Here is a 20,882-nt window from a genome sequence, read left to right on the forward strand (position 1 = left end):
GTGAGTTGTTGTCTGAGAGTGGCTGTTGGTTTGTGTGCTGTTATGAGTCCTCGTGGTCGCAGCAATCTGGCTGTCAGTTCAGAAATGCTCCTGATGTATGGGAGTGTGGCCAGTCCTTTGGGTTGTGGCATGCCCTCATTTCGTTGTCTTTCCCTGAGGAATCTGTCGATGAAATTGCGCGGGTATCCGTTTTTGTTGAACACACTGCAGCACACCTGAACTACAAAAAGAGGAAGAAGAACACCTATACAAGGTATTCAACAAAAACGGATCAACAGACACATTGACCTAGACCTTATATACCGGCCACTGCAGCGGACAGCTACTGACAACCGGAAGCGGCAGATTCAAACCAGTATAAATGCCGGAGGAATCAGCACAGAAGCGCTTCACAGGAGGCTCCCAAGCACTGAGGATGTCACCTAGACAGGGGATGAAACGTTTGCAAGAAAAACTCCCAGCTCGGCGAACAGAACCACAATAACGAGCACCCGAGCTACAAATCTTCTCACAAACTTTGAAGGTAATCGAAGCAGATTCATAACACCATTTAAGAGGCATTTAGACTCATGAACCAGTAGGAAAACAGACCATGTGCACGTAGGTGGGATTAGTTTAGAATAGCATCATTGTTGGCACAGAAATGGTGGGCCAAAGAGCCTGTTGCTGTACTGTATTGTTCCATGTTCTTATCCAAGAAATTGCAGTGTTACACCACATTCCTGAAATGTGCCTTGCAGTTAATGGACTGGTTTTGTGAGTTACTCACTGCAGAATTTCCAGTCTCTGATCCATTCTGTCCACTGTATTTGTGTGGCTGATCCAGTATGATCCTAATCTGCCATGTACACCCAAGATATTATTAGTTGTGTTGATAATGCCAGGAAGGATGAGAGTTACACAGACATGAGTAGAAAGACGAATTAAAAATTAAATGCAGAAAAAGAAAATTTAGAAAGCAGAAACAGAAGGCCAAGGTATGTAAAATAAAGCAAGAATACTGAGAGGAAACTAGCAGGAAGGTGCAGAGATATCACATCTGATCGAACAGCTGCAGGATGTTCAGAGGTAGACATTAAATTGTCCTCTTGGAACTGGGAGTGGTCACACAGCTCTTTGTTCATCATACTGCCTGTAAGCAGACACATGTTAAATCTAAAGATAATGCCAAGAAATAACAATTAGATTCTCTCATGTTGAAGATGGTAATTGGCACTTGAGTGATGTTAATATCACTTGCCACTTACCATTTCAAACTTGAATGTTGTCTGGGTCTTGCAGCATACGGAAACAAACTGCTTCAGTATCTGAAGATTTGCGAATAATACTGAGCATTTGATTTAATTTATTTTTGTCACATGTACAGAGATGCTGTAAAAACTATTGTATTGCATGCTAACCAGACAAATCATACCTTACGTAAGTGCATCAGGTTAATGGAATAGAATGCAGAATGTAGTGTTACAACTACAGATAATGATTAACTCTAATATATGAAAGGGCCGTTCATAAATCTGATAACCGCGGGAAAGAAGCTGTTCTTAAATCTGTTGGTATGCATTTTCAAAGTTTTTTTGTCTTCAGCCGGATGGAAGAGAGTATAACTGGGGTGGGAAGCATATTTGATTATGTCCACCCGCAATGCTTTCAGACATGTGTGAGTAATTATTGACAATGTTGAATAGATTCCTCTGTTTTGTTGTATTGGAACAACTTGGCAATGTGTATGGTTAATTCTGATGTGCAAATCTCCAGTACCACAGCTGGAATGTTGCAAGGGCCCATACCTTTTGTGGTGTCCAGTTCCCTCAACTGATTCTTGATGATGCGTGGAATGAAGTGAATTTGTTGTATTCAGGAGCTTGGGCTGAGGCTGAAGTATCTACGTGAATTTTATGTTTAAAAAGAACTGTTGAAATTGATGTCTAAAAATTTCAAGACCTCCTGAAGTAGAATGCAATCAAAAAACAATAAAGAGCAATTCATGAGAGAAATGGTTTTGCTGTAGGTAAGGGCTGATGTCTCTTTATGTGCATCTCCTAATTCTAATATTCATCAACAATGAACTTTTTATCCAACTCTTGCTTTAGCTTGCTCGCTCTCTCTTTCCAGCTTGGTTATAACAACAGAAATTCAACTCAGTACCTTAAGAGTCCTTCAGTTAACAAAAGATTTCAAGTGTTGTTTTACCAGCACCCAGAATGTAAATTAAATTGTACTAAAAGAGATGACTTCTCTTCAGTTCGAAACCGCTTGAATTGAGAATCGCCCCAAGAACCTATTCACCACTATAATTAGTTAATGACTGATCACATGGTAGTTTTTAGGAAAGCAGCTTTTTTTTACTAATCAGATCCTATTTCTTAAAAGGGCCCACTAGCATAAGGGTTGTTTCCTCGAAATCACATAAACTTTCACATAGTCCTTATGAAGTGAAAAATCCAAACTGTGCAATTTGTATTGTTGAAATCTGACTAAATCAAGAAGGAAATTCTGTTCAAGACTTTCTGACTGAGCATTGTACTCAGTACCCCTGAAATAGATTTTTTTTAATTACTCAAATGGATTATTCTAATATGTAGTTCTCTCTTTTTTTTAGAGCATGATGAGATTTTAATGCATTGTGTGCAGCATTGGTTGATAGAAATCCAAGTTGTGTTGCATTGCCTTTCCTCCCAGAGGGGTTGACTGAAGCCTTGACCTTTTGTGTTTCATTTTATGGATTCAGAGTACTCAAAAGATTGGTACACAACAGAAGTTGTTCTGCTCACCAAATAGGATGAAAAATAAACTGTCCCAGGGGAGGAAGGATGAGAGTTACACAGACATGAGTAGAAAGACGAATTAAAAATTAAATGCAGAAAAAGAAAATTTAGAAAGCAGAAACAGAAGGCCAAGGTATGTAAAATAAAGCAAGAATACTGAGAGGAAACTAGCAGGAAGGTGCAGAGATATCACATCTGATCTAACAGCTGCAGGATGTTCAGAGGTAGACATTAAATTGTCCTCTTGGAACTGGGAGTGGTCACACAGCTCTTTGTTCATCATACTGCCTGTAAGCAGACACATGTTAAATCTAAAATAAAGCAAGAATACTGCTTCATAGCAAGAATGCTATGGATCAGTTTAGGCTGAATATAAGAAACGTGAACATGTCCTTTTTAGGCCTTGTTTGCTATTCAGAAAAACGATTTTCATTTTTATTTGAACACTACTTTGACTATAATTTTAGCAAACGAGTACTGACATAAATTATCTAACAGAGTAATTGCCTTTACAGAATTAGACATTACCTGCCAGACTATAGATCATTCATTTTGAACCACTAAATATATTGAGTGCATGAACAAATGGATGCAGAATTTATATGCAGTTTATTTCCAGAGCAACTAATTTAATTAGTTCGCAAATTCTGATGTAGATTCAACAATTTTCACTTTCTATTTGTTTTTCCTTGATAGAAGTTGAAACTTGCTTGAAATTTCCCCCTCCACTCCTGACTTCCTTAATCTTGGCTGGGTCTATTCTCTCATTGACCAGTTTCTCTTTTTAACTTTAAAAGATACAACCGTAGTGAATGAAATGGCACCTTGTGGTATCTATCACTTGGTGGAGATTGTGAAACTTACCTTGTTGCAGTCCTACTTGGGAACCCATCCCATAACTGCTTTTCCAGTACTTCTTTGCATTCATGCCATTTCCTGTATTCATTCAGAACTGGACTACTGATCAATTTTGCTTCCAATTATATTTTCTCTCAACTTTATCTGTCCATCTCTGACCTATCCCTGTGATCTTTGTTGATTTCTCTTTCTCCACTTCTGTGGGATAGAACATTTACCATTACTCATTAAAAACTCACTGATTCCAACTACCTTGACTACAATTCCATGCAGTCTTTCCTATAAGGACACCACTCTATTCCCCCAGTTTTATATTGCCAACACATCTGTTATGATGATGGGCACTTTAGCATGTCGTTTTCCTCAATCAAGAATTCCACCATTTATGGACAGAGCCCTCCATCATGACCAATCCTTTTCCCGCAGTGTCTCCTCATTCCTACATCTGGTTCCCATTGTTCTCACTTTTCAGTTTGCAATAGTCTCCGCATTCAGAGGATCACCCTCCATCATTTCTGCTACCTCTAACATGATGTCACCACCAAATATTCCTCTTCTGCACTGCTGCATTCCAGAGAGACTGTTACCTCAGTGACACAATGGTCACTCCTCTATCACCCCCAACACCCCATTCTCCCTCTCTCAATATTTTCACTGATGATGCAACACCTGTTTTTTTTTATTGTTCAAGACCCCAAACACTACTTCGAGGTGAAGTAGTTATTGACTTGCAGTGTAGCCTAATGTATTGGCTGTTCACAATTCAATGAGCTCTGTATTAGAGAGACCAAACACACGCTGGTTTGACTGGCTTGCAAAATACGTCCACTTAGTTGGCAAGCATCATCACTAACCTTCCAGTCAGTCGCTGATTCAGTATCCTGTTTTGTATCATGCTCATATTTGTGTTCTAGGCCTGCTGCAGTGGTCCAGTGAAGTCAGCTGCAAGATGGACAATTAACACTTCATTTCTGGCTGAGGCACTTTACAGCCTTCTGGGCTTACAGTAGTGTTGAGCAACTTCAGAGGATGAACTATGTCCTCCATCTTGATACCCCCAACATCCTGTTTGCATTGTTTTGTTTTCATCGCAGTTGATATATATTCTGTTAAGATTGATGGACCTTCTCTTCTCTGCAACCATTACCCTTTCCTTTTTGCTTCTATTCTCTCGCACTTTTCCCTGGTCTGTCTTTTCTCTGCATTTTTCCACAGTGTTAATCCCATCATAAAACCGCACCACCAATTCCTACTCCCCCCACCCAGGCGCCACTTAAGTTCTGAAGAAGCCATATTGGACTCCTATGTTAACTCTGCTTCTCTCTCCACAGTACACACAATTGCTGCTGTTTGCTGGCTGTCCACAGTTAGAAAATGAGTGTTTTCGAGCCATTTACAAACATTAAAAATCAAGGAAGGCATTCAGTCAGCTTCCCTTTGTTGTTAAGTGATACCAACAGAACTAGCTGTTAATTCTTCTCTCTTTACTTTTAAATAATATGGTTTATTCATGGTAATAGCAGCATTTCCTAAGTAAAGCAAGATTTCTGTCAAATAGAGAAATCAAGTAACCGCTCCAACCTCTCAAAAGTGCAAATTGTGCTATGTGAGAACTATAGGTTTCTTGCATCCTAGAATCACATATATGTGAAACTTGAGCAGTAGCTGACTTCACTGCAGTATATCTGTGAGGATGAGAGCTTTGTAGTTAGAATGTTCTTCATGTGGTCACTTCACAACTTAGAGTATACAGGGAGAGGAACTGAGTGACCATCAGACAGTTGAAAAGAAATAGGCAGGTAGTGCTCGAATTCCGACGAGTACATTTCACTCTGCAACTAGTATTCAGTCTAAATACTGATGTATGCAGTGATTCATCTGGCCAGACCCAAGTCCATAGCTCAGCTGTTCTGGGGAGAAGACGATAAGCAATAGTAATGGAGGATTTGTTAGGGGAATAGTTGGCTGCAGAGGTGAATGCAGGGATTATTTGTTGTGTCCTGGTACAAAAAAACTAGGTCATCACTGGCTAAAGAGAACACTGAAGGACTGTTGAACAACCATCAGCCACGTGAGGGTCGATGATATAAGCAGATAGAGCTCTGTGGCTCAGAAGGGAAGCGGGGGGGGGTGGAGGTGGGGAAAAGAAAAGTGCCAATATTCTGGGTGGGGGATTTGCTGGAGCACTTTGGGAAGATTCAAACTAGTTTGTCAGGGGGATGGAAACCAGATTAGAAATCAGAGGAGAGGGAAATTGTTGAATGGGCAGAAATAAAATGCAGAGAGTCTGTCAGGAAGGAAACACAGTTGATAGGGCAAAGGGATGGGTTAAAGTATGTCTGTTTCAATGCAAGGTGTGTCAGGAATAAAAGTGATGAACATAGAGCATGGATCAGTACTTGGAACTACAATGTTGTAGCCATAACAGAGACATGGATTTCACAGGAGCTGGATGTTCCAGAGTTTAGATCTTTTAAAAAGAACAGGGAGGGGGCTAAAAGAGGACATGGTGTAGTATTGTTAATTAGAGAGTGCATCACAGCTGCAGAAAAGGAGGTTGTTGAGGAAGGTTTGTCTACTGAGTCCGATTGGACAGAAGGCAGTAACAGGAAAGGAGCAGTCACTTTATTGGGTGCTTCCTATAGAGACCCCAATAGCAGTAGCGAGATGCAAGAACAGATTGGACAGTAGATCTTGGAAAGGTGCAGGTGTAACAGAGTTGTTATTATGGGTGACTTCAACTTCCCAATATTGATTGGATCCTCCTCAGAGTAGATGGTCTGGATGGATTTTTGTCAGAAGGATTCCTAACTCAATATGTAGATAGGCCGACTGGGGGAAGGCCATATTGGACTTGGTGCGAGGCAATGAGCCAGGCCAGGTGTCAGGTCTCTCAGTGGGAGAGCATTTTCAGTGACAGTGACCACAATTGCCTCACCTTTACCATAGCCATGGAGACGGATAGGAACAGACAGTATGGGAAGGTAATTAATCGGGGGAGGGGAAATTATACTGCTATTAGACAGAAGCTGTGGAGTATAAGTTGGGACCAGTTGTTCTATGGGAAATGCACAACAGAAATGTATAAGGAGCACTTGTTGCGAGTGTTAAATAACTTTGTCCCATTGAGACAGGTAAGGAATGGTAAGGTGAAAGAGCCTTCAATGACAAGAGAAGAGGAACTTCTCATCAAGGGAGCGTCGAAGGCTGAGCAGTGACCTCATAGAGTTTTATAAAATCATGAGGGGCATGGATAGGATAAGTAGACAAAGTCTTTTCACTAGGATGGGGGAGTCCAGAACCAGAGGGCATAGGTTTAGGGTGAGAGAGAAATGATATAAAAGGGACCCAAGGGGTGAACGTGGAGGGCGGTGCATGAATGGAATGAGCTGCCAGAGGAAGTGATGGAGGCTGGTACAATTACAGCATTTAAAAGGATGAACATATGAATAGGAAGAGTTTAGGGGAATATCGGCCACAAATGGGACTAGATTAGGTTGGGACATCTGGTCATAGTCATAGAGGTGTACAGCAGGAAACCAGAACCTTCAGTCCAACTCATCCATGCTGACTGGATATTTCAACCCAATCTCGTCCCACCTGCCAGCACCCAACCCATATCCCTCCAAACCCTTCCTATTCATACCCATCCAAATGCCTCTTAAATGTTGCAATTGTACTAGCCTCCACCACTTCCTCTGGCAGCTCATTCCATACATGTACTACCCTCTGTGTGAAAAGCTGCCCCTCAGGTGTCTTATATCTTTCCCCTCTCACCCTAAACCTATGCCCTCTTGTTCTGGACTCCCTGACCCCAGGGAAAAGACTTTGTCTATTTATCCTATCCATTCCCCCCATGATTTTATAACCCTCTGTAAGGTCACCTCTCAGCCTTTGATTCTCCAGGGAAACCTGCCCCAGCCTATTCAACCTCTCTCTTTAGGTGAAATCATGTCAATATCCTTGTAAATCTTTTCTGAACCGTTCCAAGTTTCACAACATCCTTCTGATAGGAAGGAGACCAGATTTGTACGCAATATTCCAAAAGTGGCTGAACCAATGTCTTGTACAGCGCAACATGACCTCCCAACTCCTGTACTCAAGATTTTCTTTCCCAAAATGCAGCACCTCACATTTATCTAAATTAAACTCCATCTGCCACTTCTCAGCCCACTGGCCCATCTGATCAAGATCCCGCTGTAATCTGAGATAACCTTCTTCGCTGTCCACTACACCTCCAATTTTGGTGTCATCTGCAAACTTACTAACTATATCTCTTATGCTCACATCCAAATCATAAATGATAAAAAGTAGTGGACCCAGCACCAATCCTTGTCGCACTCCACTGGTCACAGGACCCCAGTCTGAAAAACAACCCTCCACCACCACCCTCTGTCTTCTACCTTTGAGCCAGTTCTGTATCCAAATGGCTAGTTCTCCCTGTATTCCATGTGATCTAATCTTGCTAATCAGTCTCCCATGGTGAACCTTGTCGAACACCTTACTGAAGACCATATAGATCACATCAACCGTTCTGCCCTCATAATTCTCTTTGTTACTTCTTCCAGAAACTCAATCAAGTTTGTGAGACATGATTTCCCGCTCACAAAGCCATATTGACTATTCCGAATCAGTCCTTGCCTTTACAAAACATGCACATCCTGTCCCTCAGGATTCCCTCCAACAACTTGCCCACCACCAACATCAGGCTCACTGGTCTAAAGTTCCCTGGCTTGTCCTTACCACTCTTCTTAAACAGTGGCACCACGTTAGCCAACCCCCAGTCTTCCAGCACCTCACCTGTGACTATCGATGATACAAATATCTCAGCAAAAGGCCCAGCAATCACTTCCCTAATCCTTCCGCACAAGGCTTTTCCATGTCCTTTCATAGCATTCCATTTTTGAGTTCTTTCCTAGCTACCCTGTAATCCTCTGAAGCCAGGTCCTTGCTACCTCACCCTTAAGAAAACTTGCTTCTTCCTCTTAGAGTCATAGAGATGTCCACCATGGAAACAGACACTTTGGTGCAACTCTCCATGCAGACCAGAATAATAGGGTGGTTATTAAGTGTGTACAAGAAAATTTTCTGATTCAATATGTGGATGTACCTACAAGAGAAGGTGCAGAGGTTGACTTAATCTTGGGAAATAAGGCAGGGCAGGTGACTGAGGTGTCAGTGGGGAAGCACTTTGTGGCCAATGACCATAGTTCTATTAGTTTTAAAATAGTGATGGAAAAGGATGGACAAGATCTAAGGGGTCAGATTTCAACTTTCCAAACGTAGACTGGGATTGCCATAGTGTTAAGGGTTTAGATGGAGACGGCTGGAAAATGGGAAGCCTTCAGAAATGAGGTAATGAAAGTCCAGAGACAGTATATTCCTGTTAGGGTGAAAGGAAAGGCTGGTAGGTATAGAGAATGCTGATTGGGTCCTGGGGATTTATCCACCTTCATACATTTCAAGACATCCAGCACTTCCTCCTCTGTAATATGGACATCTTTCATGATGTCAACATCAATTTCCCTACAGTCTATATCTTCCATGTCCTTTTCCACAGTAAACACTGATGTAAAATACTCATTTAGTATCTTCCCCATCTCCTGCAGTTCCACCCAAGGCCGCCATGCTGATCTTTGAGAGGCCCTATTCTCTCCCTCGTTACCCTTTTGTCCTATACCTGACATATGCTTCCTTTTTCTTCACCAAACCCTCAATTTCTCTAGTCATCCAGCATTCCCTACACATACCAGTCTTTCCTTTCACCCTAACAGGAATATACTGTGTCTGGACTCTCCTTATCTCATTTTGTAGGCTTCCCATTTTCCAGCCATCTCTTTAGCTGTGAACATCTGCACCCAGTCAGCTTTTGAAAGTTCTTGCCTAATACCATCAAAATTAGTCTTCTTTCAGTTTAGAACTTCAGTTGTTAGATCTGATCAGTCCTTTTTCATCACTGTTTTAAAACTAATAGAATTATGGTCGCTGGCCCCAAAGTGCTTCCCCCACTGACACTTCAGTGACCTGCCCAGCCTTATTTCCAAGATTAAGGCAAGCTTTGCACCTTCTCGAGTAGGTAATCCACATATTGAATCAGAAAATTTTCTTGTACACACTTAATAAATTCTTCTCCATCTAAACCCTTAATACTATGGCTGTCTAGTCTATGTTTGGAAAGTTAAAATCCCCTACCGTAACCACCCTATTATTCTGGTCAGCATGGACAAGTTGGTCCAAAGGGTCTGTTTCTGCGCTGTACGTCTCTAGGGAAAACCCAAAGGCGTTCTACACTTACGTGAGGAATAGGAGAATGATCAGAGATAGGGTAGGCTCGATCAGGGACAGTAGAGGGAACTTGTGTCTCGATTCTGTTGAGGTAGGGGAGGCCCTAAATGAGATTTTTGCCTCAGTATTCACGAGAAAGAGAGAAACTTTGTTGATAGTGAGAACACTGCGGACCAGGTTAATAGGCTTGAACAGATTGATATTAAGAAAATGGATGTACTTGAAATTCTGGGAAACATCAAGGTAGGTAAGTCCCCAGGACCGGACCAGATAAATCCAAGGTTACTAGGGGAAGCGAGGAATGAATTTGCACCTCTGGCGAAGATCTTCGCATCCTCATTCTCCACGGGAGTAGTACCGGATGATTGGAGGGAGGGTGAGTGTTGTTCCTCTGTTCAAGCAATGAAATAGGGAAATCCCTGGGAATTACAGACCAGTCAGTCTTACATTTGTGGTTTGCAAGGTACCAGAAAGGATTCTGAGAGATAGGATTTTTGACGATTTGGAAAAACATTGTTTGATTAAAGATAGTTAGCATGGCTTTGTGAGGGGCAGGTCATGCCTCACAAGCCTTATTGATTTCTTTGAGGACGTGATGAGACAAGTTGACGAAGGTTGAGCAGTGAATGTGGTGTATATGGATTTCAGTAATGCATTTGATAAGGTTCCCCATGGTAGACTCATTCAGAAAGTTAGGAGATATGGGATATAGGGAAATTTGGCTGTCAATACAGAATTGGCTGGCCAAAAGACAACAGCGAGTGGTAATGGATGGAAAGTATTCTGCGTGGAGGTCGGTGACCAGTAGTGTCCCGCAGGGATCCGTTGTTGGGCCTCTGCTCTTTGTAGTTTTTGTTAATGACTTGGATGAAGAAATGGAAGGGTGGGTTCATAAGTTTGACAATGATACAAAGGTCGATGGTGTTGAGATTATGTCAAGGGCTGTTGTAGCCTACAACAATACATTGACAGGATGCAGAGCTAGGCTGAGAAGTGGCAGATGGAATTCAACTTAGATAAATGTGAAGTAATTCATTTTAGAAGGTCAAATTTGAATGCTGAATACAGGATTAAAGACAGAATTCTTGGCAGTGTGGAGGAACAGCGGGATCTCAGGCTCAAAGTTTTTTTCAGATTAGTTTCTTTAGATCCCTCAAAGTTGCCACCCAAGTTGGTAGGGTTGTTCGGAAGGCGTATGGTGTTTTGGCTTTTATTTACAGGGGAACTGAGTTAAGAGCTGTGAGGTTTTGCTGCAGCTCTATAAAACAGTGGTTCGACCACACTTGGAATATTGTGTCCAGTTCTGGTAATCTCATTATAGGTAGGATGTAGATGCTTTAGAGAGGGTGCAAAGAAGATTTACCAGGATGCTGCCTGGCTTGGAGGGCCGAAGGGCCTGTACTGTGCTGCACTGCTCTATATTCGCAAAAAGCATGTGGTCCTGCAATCAGAATTTAAGGTGTCCGTCGGAGATGAATGAGCAGTACCTCAAAAGTAGCCATTACCTTGCTTACTTTCAGTGCCACCCGCAAGTAAATATCAGAAGAAGAAAATAAAGCAGGTGAATTCATATTTAGAAAGATGGTGCAAGAGGGCAGGCTTTAGATTCCTGGGACATTGGGATCACTTCTTAGGGTGATGGAACCTGTTCAGACAAATGAGTTACACTTAAACAGAACTGGAATTAGTTATCTTGTGAAGTGATTCCCAAGTACTGTTGGGTAGGGTTTGAACTAGCTGGGCAGTTGTGGAAACCAGAAGGTAACATTGGAGAGGAATGCTATGGTGCACAGAACATTGGAAGAGACAGCATTAGAGTGAGAAACAGTAAGTTATTTGGTGGTTTCAGAGTAAGGAAGAAAGTAATTAAGTCCAAATCAGGAAAATGTGCGGGTATGTGAAAATGCAGAATCTGGTAAACAAATTGGTGAGTTACAGATGAAGATTAACTGTACTTCATTGTTTTTGAGAATGAGGTGGTCAGGCAGATTTAGGGGATAGTTATCGTTGTTCATAAGGGTTAGATTTCCTAACTGAAAGGAATAACACAGAGTAAGAAGAATTATATGAAAGAAGGCCAATTTCAATTGCACAAGAATGGATCTCACCCAGATAAAATGGAATCAATAATTAATAAGCAAAATGGTAATTGAATAATGTTGTCAAGGCAGAACAAACAAATCTGCAGGTGCTTGGAAGACAAAATAACTAGAATTAAACTGAAGAAGAAAATGTGCTGATTAGAGAAAGGTAGGTTAAACAACCAAGACCCAGGCTGAGTATACACGGTTCTGACTGTAAGTGAAAAATCAAGTAAGAGAAGTAAAAATACAGAATGATGGAGTCTAACAGCATAAAAGAGAATCACAAAGATTTCTATAGACTTACATATTGAAAAAAAAACCACAACTGTGGTAAAAGAAGAGACTGATAAGGATATCCTACATAAAGAGGATTTTTTTGCATGGAGGCATTAAATTGTGGCATTAAATAAGCACTTTACATCTGTCTCTAGCAGGAAAGTGGATGAAACCCAGGTCATGTTGAAAGTGAAAACATTCAGACATTTGAGGGTTTGAAATTGTTAAGAAGGAATCATTGAATAAGATGTTTATAAGTAAATTTGAGTAGTTACTAGGACAACATGAGATGCATTCAAGGATATTGAAGGAAGTAGCAGTGTCAACTGCAAGGCACTAATGATTAACGTTCAGTCTTCCTAAGACTTAGGTGAAGCCAGGAGACTTAAGAATATCCAAATATTTACACCGCTGTCAACAAAAATTAAACAGTTAAACTTCAGTGAGAAGTTTCTAGGAACATTAATTTAGGACATGTACCCACTTGAGCAAATATGATTTAATTGTAAAAAGCTGATGTGGATATGAAGTATCAAACTAACTAGTTGGAGTTTATTGATGAGGTAAATAATTAATTGAAGGGTTTGACAAAGAGAGGTTAATAAATCCTTCAGTATTCTAGGTTTTATTAATTGGGATATCAAGTACATAGAACATAGAACAATATAGCACGATGTTGTGCCGAACATTTGTCCTAGCTTAAGCACCTATCCATGTATCTATCCAATTGCCGCTTAAAGGTCACCAATGATTCTGACTCTGCCACTCCCACAGGCAGCGCATTCCATACCCCCACCACTCTCTGGGTAAAGAACCTACCCCTGACATCCCCCTTATACCTTCCACCCTTCACCTTAAATTTATGTCCCTTTGTAACACTCTGTTGTATCCGAGGGAAAAAGTCTCTGACTGTCTACTCTATCTATTCCTCGATCATCTTATAAACCTCTATCAAGTTACCCCTGATCCTTCGCCATTCCAATGAGAAAAGGCCTAGCACTCTCAACCTATACTCGTACGACCTATTCTCTATTCCAGGCAACATCCTGGTAAATCTCCTCTGCACGCTCTCCAAGGCTTCCACATCTTTCCTAAAGATCTGACCAGAACTGCAATCAAGGGAGTGATGTTAAATTTATAAAGAACTCTGATTCGTCATTAGCTAGATTAATGAATCAAATTCTGGGACCTAGCTTTAGGAAAGATACAAAGACATTGGAGAAAGTGCAGGTAAGATTCACAAGAACTGCTTTAGAGATGAGGAATTTCAGTTACATCAGTTGGAGAAGTGAAGATTGAGGAGATTTGATAGAGATATTCAAAGTCATGAGTAGTCTTAACAAAGTAGATGACCAGAATAGTATACTGCTTTCATTCTGGCCACAGCTAAGATCACAAAATATTGTGTTGACATCAAGAATTCTTTTTCACCGTAACAGGATTTTTAAAATCAAGTCTCTCCTCATCTCTTCTGAAGTTGTTGACACCTGTTATACTATGTTTCAGAAGTGCTGGCTGATTGTCAGAATCTCAATCATGCATCATTTCTAATGTGCAGACCAGCTAACCCAGTTCGACGTGAGCTGAAATATTCATAGGCCGCCTTCCCCTACTGAGCCATCAGGCTAATTCTGTTGTGTTGTGTGCTTCAGATCAAGTACTGTTCCCAAAGCATATGGGAATGGTGTTACAATATATGCAAAATCAGCAAAATATTGAAGAGCTCCGTCATCTAACCTTGAACAAATAAGTGATTAATTATTCTCATCAGCTTGAAAACAATTGCACTTCTTCCACAGCAAATGAACTTTCATGTCCTTGTTGTTAGCAGACAGTCTATAGGGAATACCATGAGTGACATGAAACCACTGGAGATTGAGGCATATTAGCATAGTCAGTCAATGACTCTAGTGTATTCGAGCTGGGCCTTAAGTCAAATCAGGCAATATTTCTTTATGTTAACAAAATGAACTTTCAGAAGATTGAGATTCTGTCATATTGCTGTGATTTCTGAAGCCTTCAAATGTGTTTGAAATCTGCTTCTAATTCGGATCAGATTTCAGGGGAAAAGCATTTAAGTAACCAACCTAAGTAACATTTCCCATTTACATTTCACAAAAGCCCCCTAATATCCATCAGGATCCAACAAATACTGCAGCAACTTCTAAGATCCATCTACAAAATTAAACAAGATAATTTGGTTTCTTGGACAAATGGACAGAGCCATCAGTATAAAGTTACGTATATTTGTCCCAATTCAGACCAAAACACAGATAAACTTTTAATCGCTAGTTTGCTCTAGCCTTTATTTTGCTCAAAGTTAGGAAATGGCGGACTTGTTCAATGATTAATTATTCATCACAGAAAGTGGCAGATGTTTTAATTTTAAATAATCGCTCTTATTTATTGAACAAAACTCATGGTTTTTCCATTTTTTCAATTCTGAAGAAGAGCCATATTTGACTGAAACATTAACTATTTCTCACTCCACAAATTCTGTTTAACTGCCACGATTTTCCAGTAATTTAATTTTACCTCTGGTTTGAAGATACTACAGAGTTTTGCTTCTCTTTTAATGTTTTTTTGTTTGACTCTGGCACAATTTTTTAAAATTTGGAGTTCTGTAGTTTAATTCTTTCAGCAACAATTGAGATTTCAGATTTCTTCTTTGTTCAAAAAAAACACTGATCTCGACCAAGATCGTAATGATATTAATGAGTTAGACTGAGGGTACATTTTCAAAATTTGCAGTTAATACCAAAAGGTGGAAGCCTTGTGAAACAGAAAGAGGACAGTGATAGACTATGCAAGAGCTTAGCTTGTACTGCTCAGTATAGTGCTTAGTAATGCTATGAACAGTTTAAAAAGTGTGATGAGGAATTGCAGGAATATTTCACATGCAGAAATGAACTATATAAATCAAGTCTCTCACCTCTGAGGTTTGACTGTCGTTATTTCATCAGTTTTAGGCGGCACGGTGGCTCAGTGGTTAGCACTGCTGCCTCATAGCATCAGGGACGCGGATTCAGTTCCAGCCTCGGGCGACTGTGTGGAGTTTGCACATTCTCCCCATGTCTGCATGGGTTTCCCCCAAGTGCTCCGGTTTCCTCCCACAATCCAAAAGATGTGCAGGTTAGCTAAATTGCCCATAGTGTTCAGGGATGTGTAGGGTAGGTGCATTAGTTAGGAGTACGTAATAGAGTTAGGGGAATGGGTCTAGGTGGGTTACTCTTCGGAGGCTTGATATGGACTTGTTGGGCCGAAGAGCCTGTTTCCACACTGTAGGGATTCTATGATAGTGTTAGAAAAGGGCTCACAGGAATTTCACTAGTGCATGCAGGGAATGAAGGCAGCAGGAATCATCTATTTTTGATATTAAAAAGTAGATCAGAACATTTTAAGAGATGTAGATTGTTGTTAATTATATCTGGGGAGGCAGCAGAGTAGTGGTAATGTCAGCGACTAGTAATCCAGGACTTGAATTCAAATACCATCATAGTGAAGGATTCAGTGATGGTAATGTTAAGTGGGCATTTGTTAGATTCTTTCTTGATGGAGATGGTTCGCCTAAGCCTGATGTCCATTTCAAAGAAAGAGGAAAGCAAGACTAAGTGAAGTTGAGTGGTATTAAGAGCCATGAAACTTTGAGTTCAATACTGGTCAGAAGGTGAAAGGCCACCAAGATGATCAGGAGAATCATCTGATTGGAGTTATTGTAAGAGACAGTATGCATTCACATATATAGTGAGTATTGGAGAGTGACTCCATCATTGTTATGTTGGATCATTTTGCTTGATAAGACAGGAAACCAAAGATTGTTTGGTACAGGTAGTTCTTCTATAATGCAATGGTTGCGTTCTTGTACATCCCTGCATTATAGAAAAATCACGCTTTAGAAACAATGCTTAGTGTTGGCAATGTAATCACATTATAGCCAACTCACATTTTGAAAGTTCATGCTTTCGAAACAGTGTCCCCGATTCATCAATTGCATTACAGCAACTTTGCATGAAAGTGAATTCGTGTTAATGAAATACTTGTAATAGCAGAATGACCTTTTATTACTGAATTCACGGTTCTAGCTGAGTGACTTCAGTCTTTGATTAAGCCGAATCAATCAATGTCCCAACCATAAAAGTGAAGTTAGTAATTAAAGTCAAAGTTCAGGTTTAACAGAAACATAAAAGCTGAGACAGGAGAGTCAAGCTATTGGACATTGAAAGAGGTTCTGAGGCAGAAAGGGAAAGAAACCAGATTAATTGTAACATATAGAAAAGATGAAATAAATTGATATTTTCATTACTTATTGTCAAATGATATGTTTATTAAACATACAGGTTTAAGGAAAAGCAGTTTTGTTTTACATGGAAGTAAACCTGAGAGTTTACTATGGAGCTGGCCAGATGTGATTGGTTGTGATTACGTTAAAAAGAAGTATGTAACTCAACCTTAATTTTGAGGTATTGTTGATGTTGGTTTAGTCATGTTGCATTATGTGAATGTTTTATATAAAACATTTTATATTTTAATAAGTTGTTTAGATAGGGAGGGAGAGTGTACTATATTGCAATAGGCACACATTTTGTGTTTCTGGCAAGGTGTATTGAGCTTGTTTGCTTGCAACACATATGTTCGTCTTGCTGATGCCAAAACACAAGAAATTCTTTTTAAATTATGTTAGAGAAGAAATTCCAGATAAGTTTGAAGGGATTTCTATGTATAGTTATCTACTCCATTGATGTTTTACATGTTTTCTTTGAATTTTACTGAATGAAACTGCCCGAAGTGGAACCCACTGAAACTGTGTTGAGTATTGAAAGGATTTCAGTTCAACTTTTTGTTTCTGATGCAAAATAGGTTTATATTTTTGTCTTCAAAAATAATTATTGAGATAAAGCTGCAAGATCAAAACTAATTTCAACTATCTTCCAAGTTTGTTGCCATCAGTTACCTCCACAAGTTTACATAATTTTAGTTATAAATCTGAAAAGTGTTGAAATCAAATGTGAAGCCATTTTGTTTGTTGAATTCAGGGATGTTGATTGGTCATTAAGCAACAGTTTGTGTTTAAACTTTTTGTAAGCAATAATTATTCCAACATGAGCAGACAGATGAATTCCGACTTCATTAGATAATGACTTGTATTACATTGAGTTGAATGCTCTGACTTTTATTCAAGTCAGTTTTGTCAATCAGATTAAATCCTTTCTTCAAGCTCTAGGTTACAGACTGTATAAATGTAACTTAAACTCTTTAATCCTTGTTTGGTTGCTTACATAATGCTACTAGTGAAAAGTCCTATCTTATACACAGCACATGATTCTCTAACATTCCTGTGTATGTCCAAGTTTGGAAAGATTTAGAGGGATATGGGTCAAATGCAGGCAAATAGGACTAGTTCAGTTTCGAAACCTTGTTAGCATAGATGAGTTGGGCTGAAGGGTCTGTTTTTGTGCTGTGTGACTGTGACTCAGATGTTTTCGGTCTGGTTTTCTGGGATTCACTATCCAGTGGTACACTGGAAAGTTTAATATCTGATACCTGAACTGGTATTATTTTAAACATTCTTCATTCTTGCACAGAACATGTAGAAATGTTCCTGTACTTCTGGCATGCTCAAACATAACCTGGATGATTTTATGTTGCAGGTTACCTACACAGGAGGTAGTAAATGTTTCAGTTGTTCATCTGTTGCCGAGAGAGATAAGTGGATGGAGAATCTACGGAGAGCAGTGCAGCCAAACAAGGTAACTGCATTTGACCAGGAAAATGATAACCAGCTGCATTCAACCAGTTTATTATCCTTCTTGTTATTAAAGCAACTTTGGTAATTGGATTATCAAATCTAGTTTTTTGCAACTTAGATTTTAACCGAATCAATGTGAAGAAGTGTTAAATTACCGAAAGTAAGTTAGCATCATGATGTCCTGTATTTCTGATTTTATCAGTAAATGATTTTCAGAGTTTTTAAGATATTCTGTTTTTATTAGAAGCTGATTGGCAATGTAGGATACCAGTGGTGAACTGGCTTTCCTCTATAACTCACAGATGAAGTTTGAAAAAGATATGCTATTGGAAAAACCAGGAGTCCTGATCAACTTGACGTGATTTTATTTGCCTGCACATGAATTACACAAGCAATCTAGACATTTGTCTGTAGGAGGTGGTCAGGAATCAAGATTCTTTATTACAGAGTTCACTTAATAATGTTTTACATTTTTTAAACACTCACACGATATTATTAGTCAGCAACTGTCACTGATCTTACCTCAATAATATGTTTTGTTGTGACATTGAATGGAGTAAGGAGGTGCAGTGTTTAGTGACATCAGCCCTCAAATTTACTGAGTTATTCCACACCTATTATTCAAGCTGCACTTCACACTAACTGATCTTATTGTTTTATCCAAACCTCCCTTCCTTTTATTCGCCCTCGCTCTAATTATCTGTATATCTCTGCATGCAGCTCATTGTTTCCTGTCCTTAAATGCTAAATACCCTATCATGCTTTATGATTATGCCAAGTCTTTTGGCCCATTTAGAACACAATCCTTCAAAGTCCAAGCAAAGGGAGATGTATCATTTCAAATTTGTTTGATTGTATTCATCTAATATCAACCTCAGATTAGTGTTTGTACTGAATCAACAGAGCTCAGTGACATTTCTATTCCTGAATGTTAATGAAAGCTGAGCCAGTAAATAAATATTTTCAAGTCATGGAACACTGACGTTCAAAAAGAAAATTTCAAATGAAGCTATTATGTGTGTGGAAAGTAACACTGACTCTTTCCAATAATTCATTGCATTATCACTCCACCTACTATAAACAACATTAACTTATTGGATCAGTTTTATCCTGGTACCTGGAAACAGGTGACTAGATATTTGTCATCTTACCTTTTAGGTTAATGTGACATGTATGAAGCAGTAAAATACTGTGTAAGAAGGGGCAGCACGGTTGAAGCTCGCCTGACAATACAGAACAGCAGCTGGGATACAGTAAATATTGAAATTTGGTCTGTCAAGTTTACAGACTGTTCAGAATCTTAAGGGAAATGCTAGTTTCATGGTGAACTTTCTGTGCAGAAGCAAGAGCTTTGAAGTGTTCCTTTATCTGTTCCTGGACTACAGTTTTTGTAACTTTAGTTAATTATGTTATGAAAGAGTGTGTATGTTTGTCATGATGTTGGAAGATGCAGAGTTTAATTAAGCAAATGCTCGTAAGATCTGAATAATCCCATCAGTCTTGCTGATCTAATCTGCATCTTTCCGCTCCTAACAGTAATGCTATTAAACACCTCTCAGCCTTATATAGTGCTGTTAGGATACTGTCTTCTGTCTCCAAGGACTGTAAGGCCTGGAAACGGTGGGTGTACTCTGATTTTGGCAGTGCTCATATCTGTGGCTGACTCCTTGCTTTTATTTTTGTGTGCAGTTCACCGTCACATTCTGTTCTTTTCCCAGGTTTTACCATTGCTGCTTGCCGGCAGTTAGAATGCTGGTGTGTTCCTCAAATAAATATCAGTATGATGTACAGCTTGTTTGGTGTTGTGGGATTGCATGAGGCAAATGTTGCATTGGTGTCAATGGGGCTTTTACATAGCTGCAGCACATTATAGTGTGCCTGGCTGTGTGTACATGGCATTTGTCCCCACCCTGTTCATACTGTCTTGAATGACCATGTGAGCAAACTGAATTGGAATTTTCGGGCCCACAAGCCATTCTTGTGGCAACAGGTTCAAGTTACCTGCCCAATGCAATTAATTTTTAATTCAATTTACCTTATCATTAAATAGTTCCTCACTCCATTTGCCAGCTGCTTGTCACAGTACCTGCTGCAAACTTTCACCAAATCAGAATTTTATGTCAATATTATCAATGGGGCTTGCTCAGCCTGGTCCAGTCCCTACTGGTAATGTATTATATGTCTGTGTATAAAAACAATACTATAATTCTCATGCTCTTTGTGTTTTCCATCACTGTTGAATACTTACTGCAGTCTTCCACCTGTAGTTTTAATTTTTTCTGGACTCACATCTGCAGCTTTATCTGTTACCTTCAAGTGCCTGTTAATATTAATAGTGCTCATATTACACAGTTTTCAATTCTCTGATTATTGAATTGGATGTTTTCTCTTTGGATTTACTGATTACTTGAAGATCTGTTGAATTATTGACTTCACACCAGTCTTCTGACTTGGAAACCAAAGCAACTCAATTGGTTCTGATAATGGGCTGATATGGCTCTGTCTGTTGCACATGCTATAATTGTCATCAATCGCCATTCGGTGAAGTCCTGCTGAACTTTCCCAAGTTCAAATTCCTCTATTTCATTCCTGGCCCATGTATCTACAGTGACCAAGTGACTATTGATTAACCTGCGTTATGGAAGCACTGAGAAATGTGTGCAAACAGTTCAAGTTTGTCACTCCCTCTGGTTAAACATCCTGTTAAGGATCCAACTTCAACTCTGTGCCAACTAGATCATGGCTTCTGGTAGCACAGCAAAGTCATTTGCTCTGTGGAAGACTACAATGCTTTACCACACAATAAAGCTTGTGGCAGTTTAGTCTGCAAAGTTTATAAATTATTTATAATATTTATTTGTTAAACAT

The 20,882-nt window shown here is 39.7% G+C and overlaps 1 protein-coding gene across 5 annotated transcripts in view; it reads left to right on the plus strand.

Annotated features, from left to right (window-relative positions):
• The window catches only part of rasal2 (RAS protein activator like 2), a 410,016-nt gene that overhangs the window by 328,462 nt on the left and 60,672 nt on the right, over nucleotides 1-20,882 (plus strand). For all 5 annotated transcript variants that reach the window (XM_060830107.1, XM_060830105.1, XM_060830106.1 and 2 more), the window contains one exon: nucleotides 17,917-18,015. In XM_060830107.1, coding sequence (XP_060686090.1) covers nucleotides 17,917-18,015 — 99 coding nt within the window. The remainder of the gene's footprint in view (nucleotides 1-17,916; nucleotides 18,016-20,882) is intronic.

The sequence above is a fragment of the Hemiscyllium ocellatum genome, chromosome 9 (assembly GCF_020745735.1).
Source record: "Hemiscyllium ocellatum isolate sHemOce1 chromosome 9, sHemOce1.pat.X.cur, whole genome shotgun sequence".
NCBI classification, from domain to species: domain Eukaryota; kingdom Metazoa; phylum Chordata; class Chondrichthyes; order Orectolobiformes; family Hemiscylliidae; genus Hemiscyllium; species Hemiscyllium ocellatum.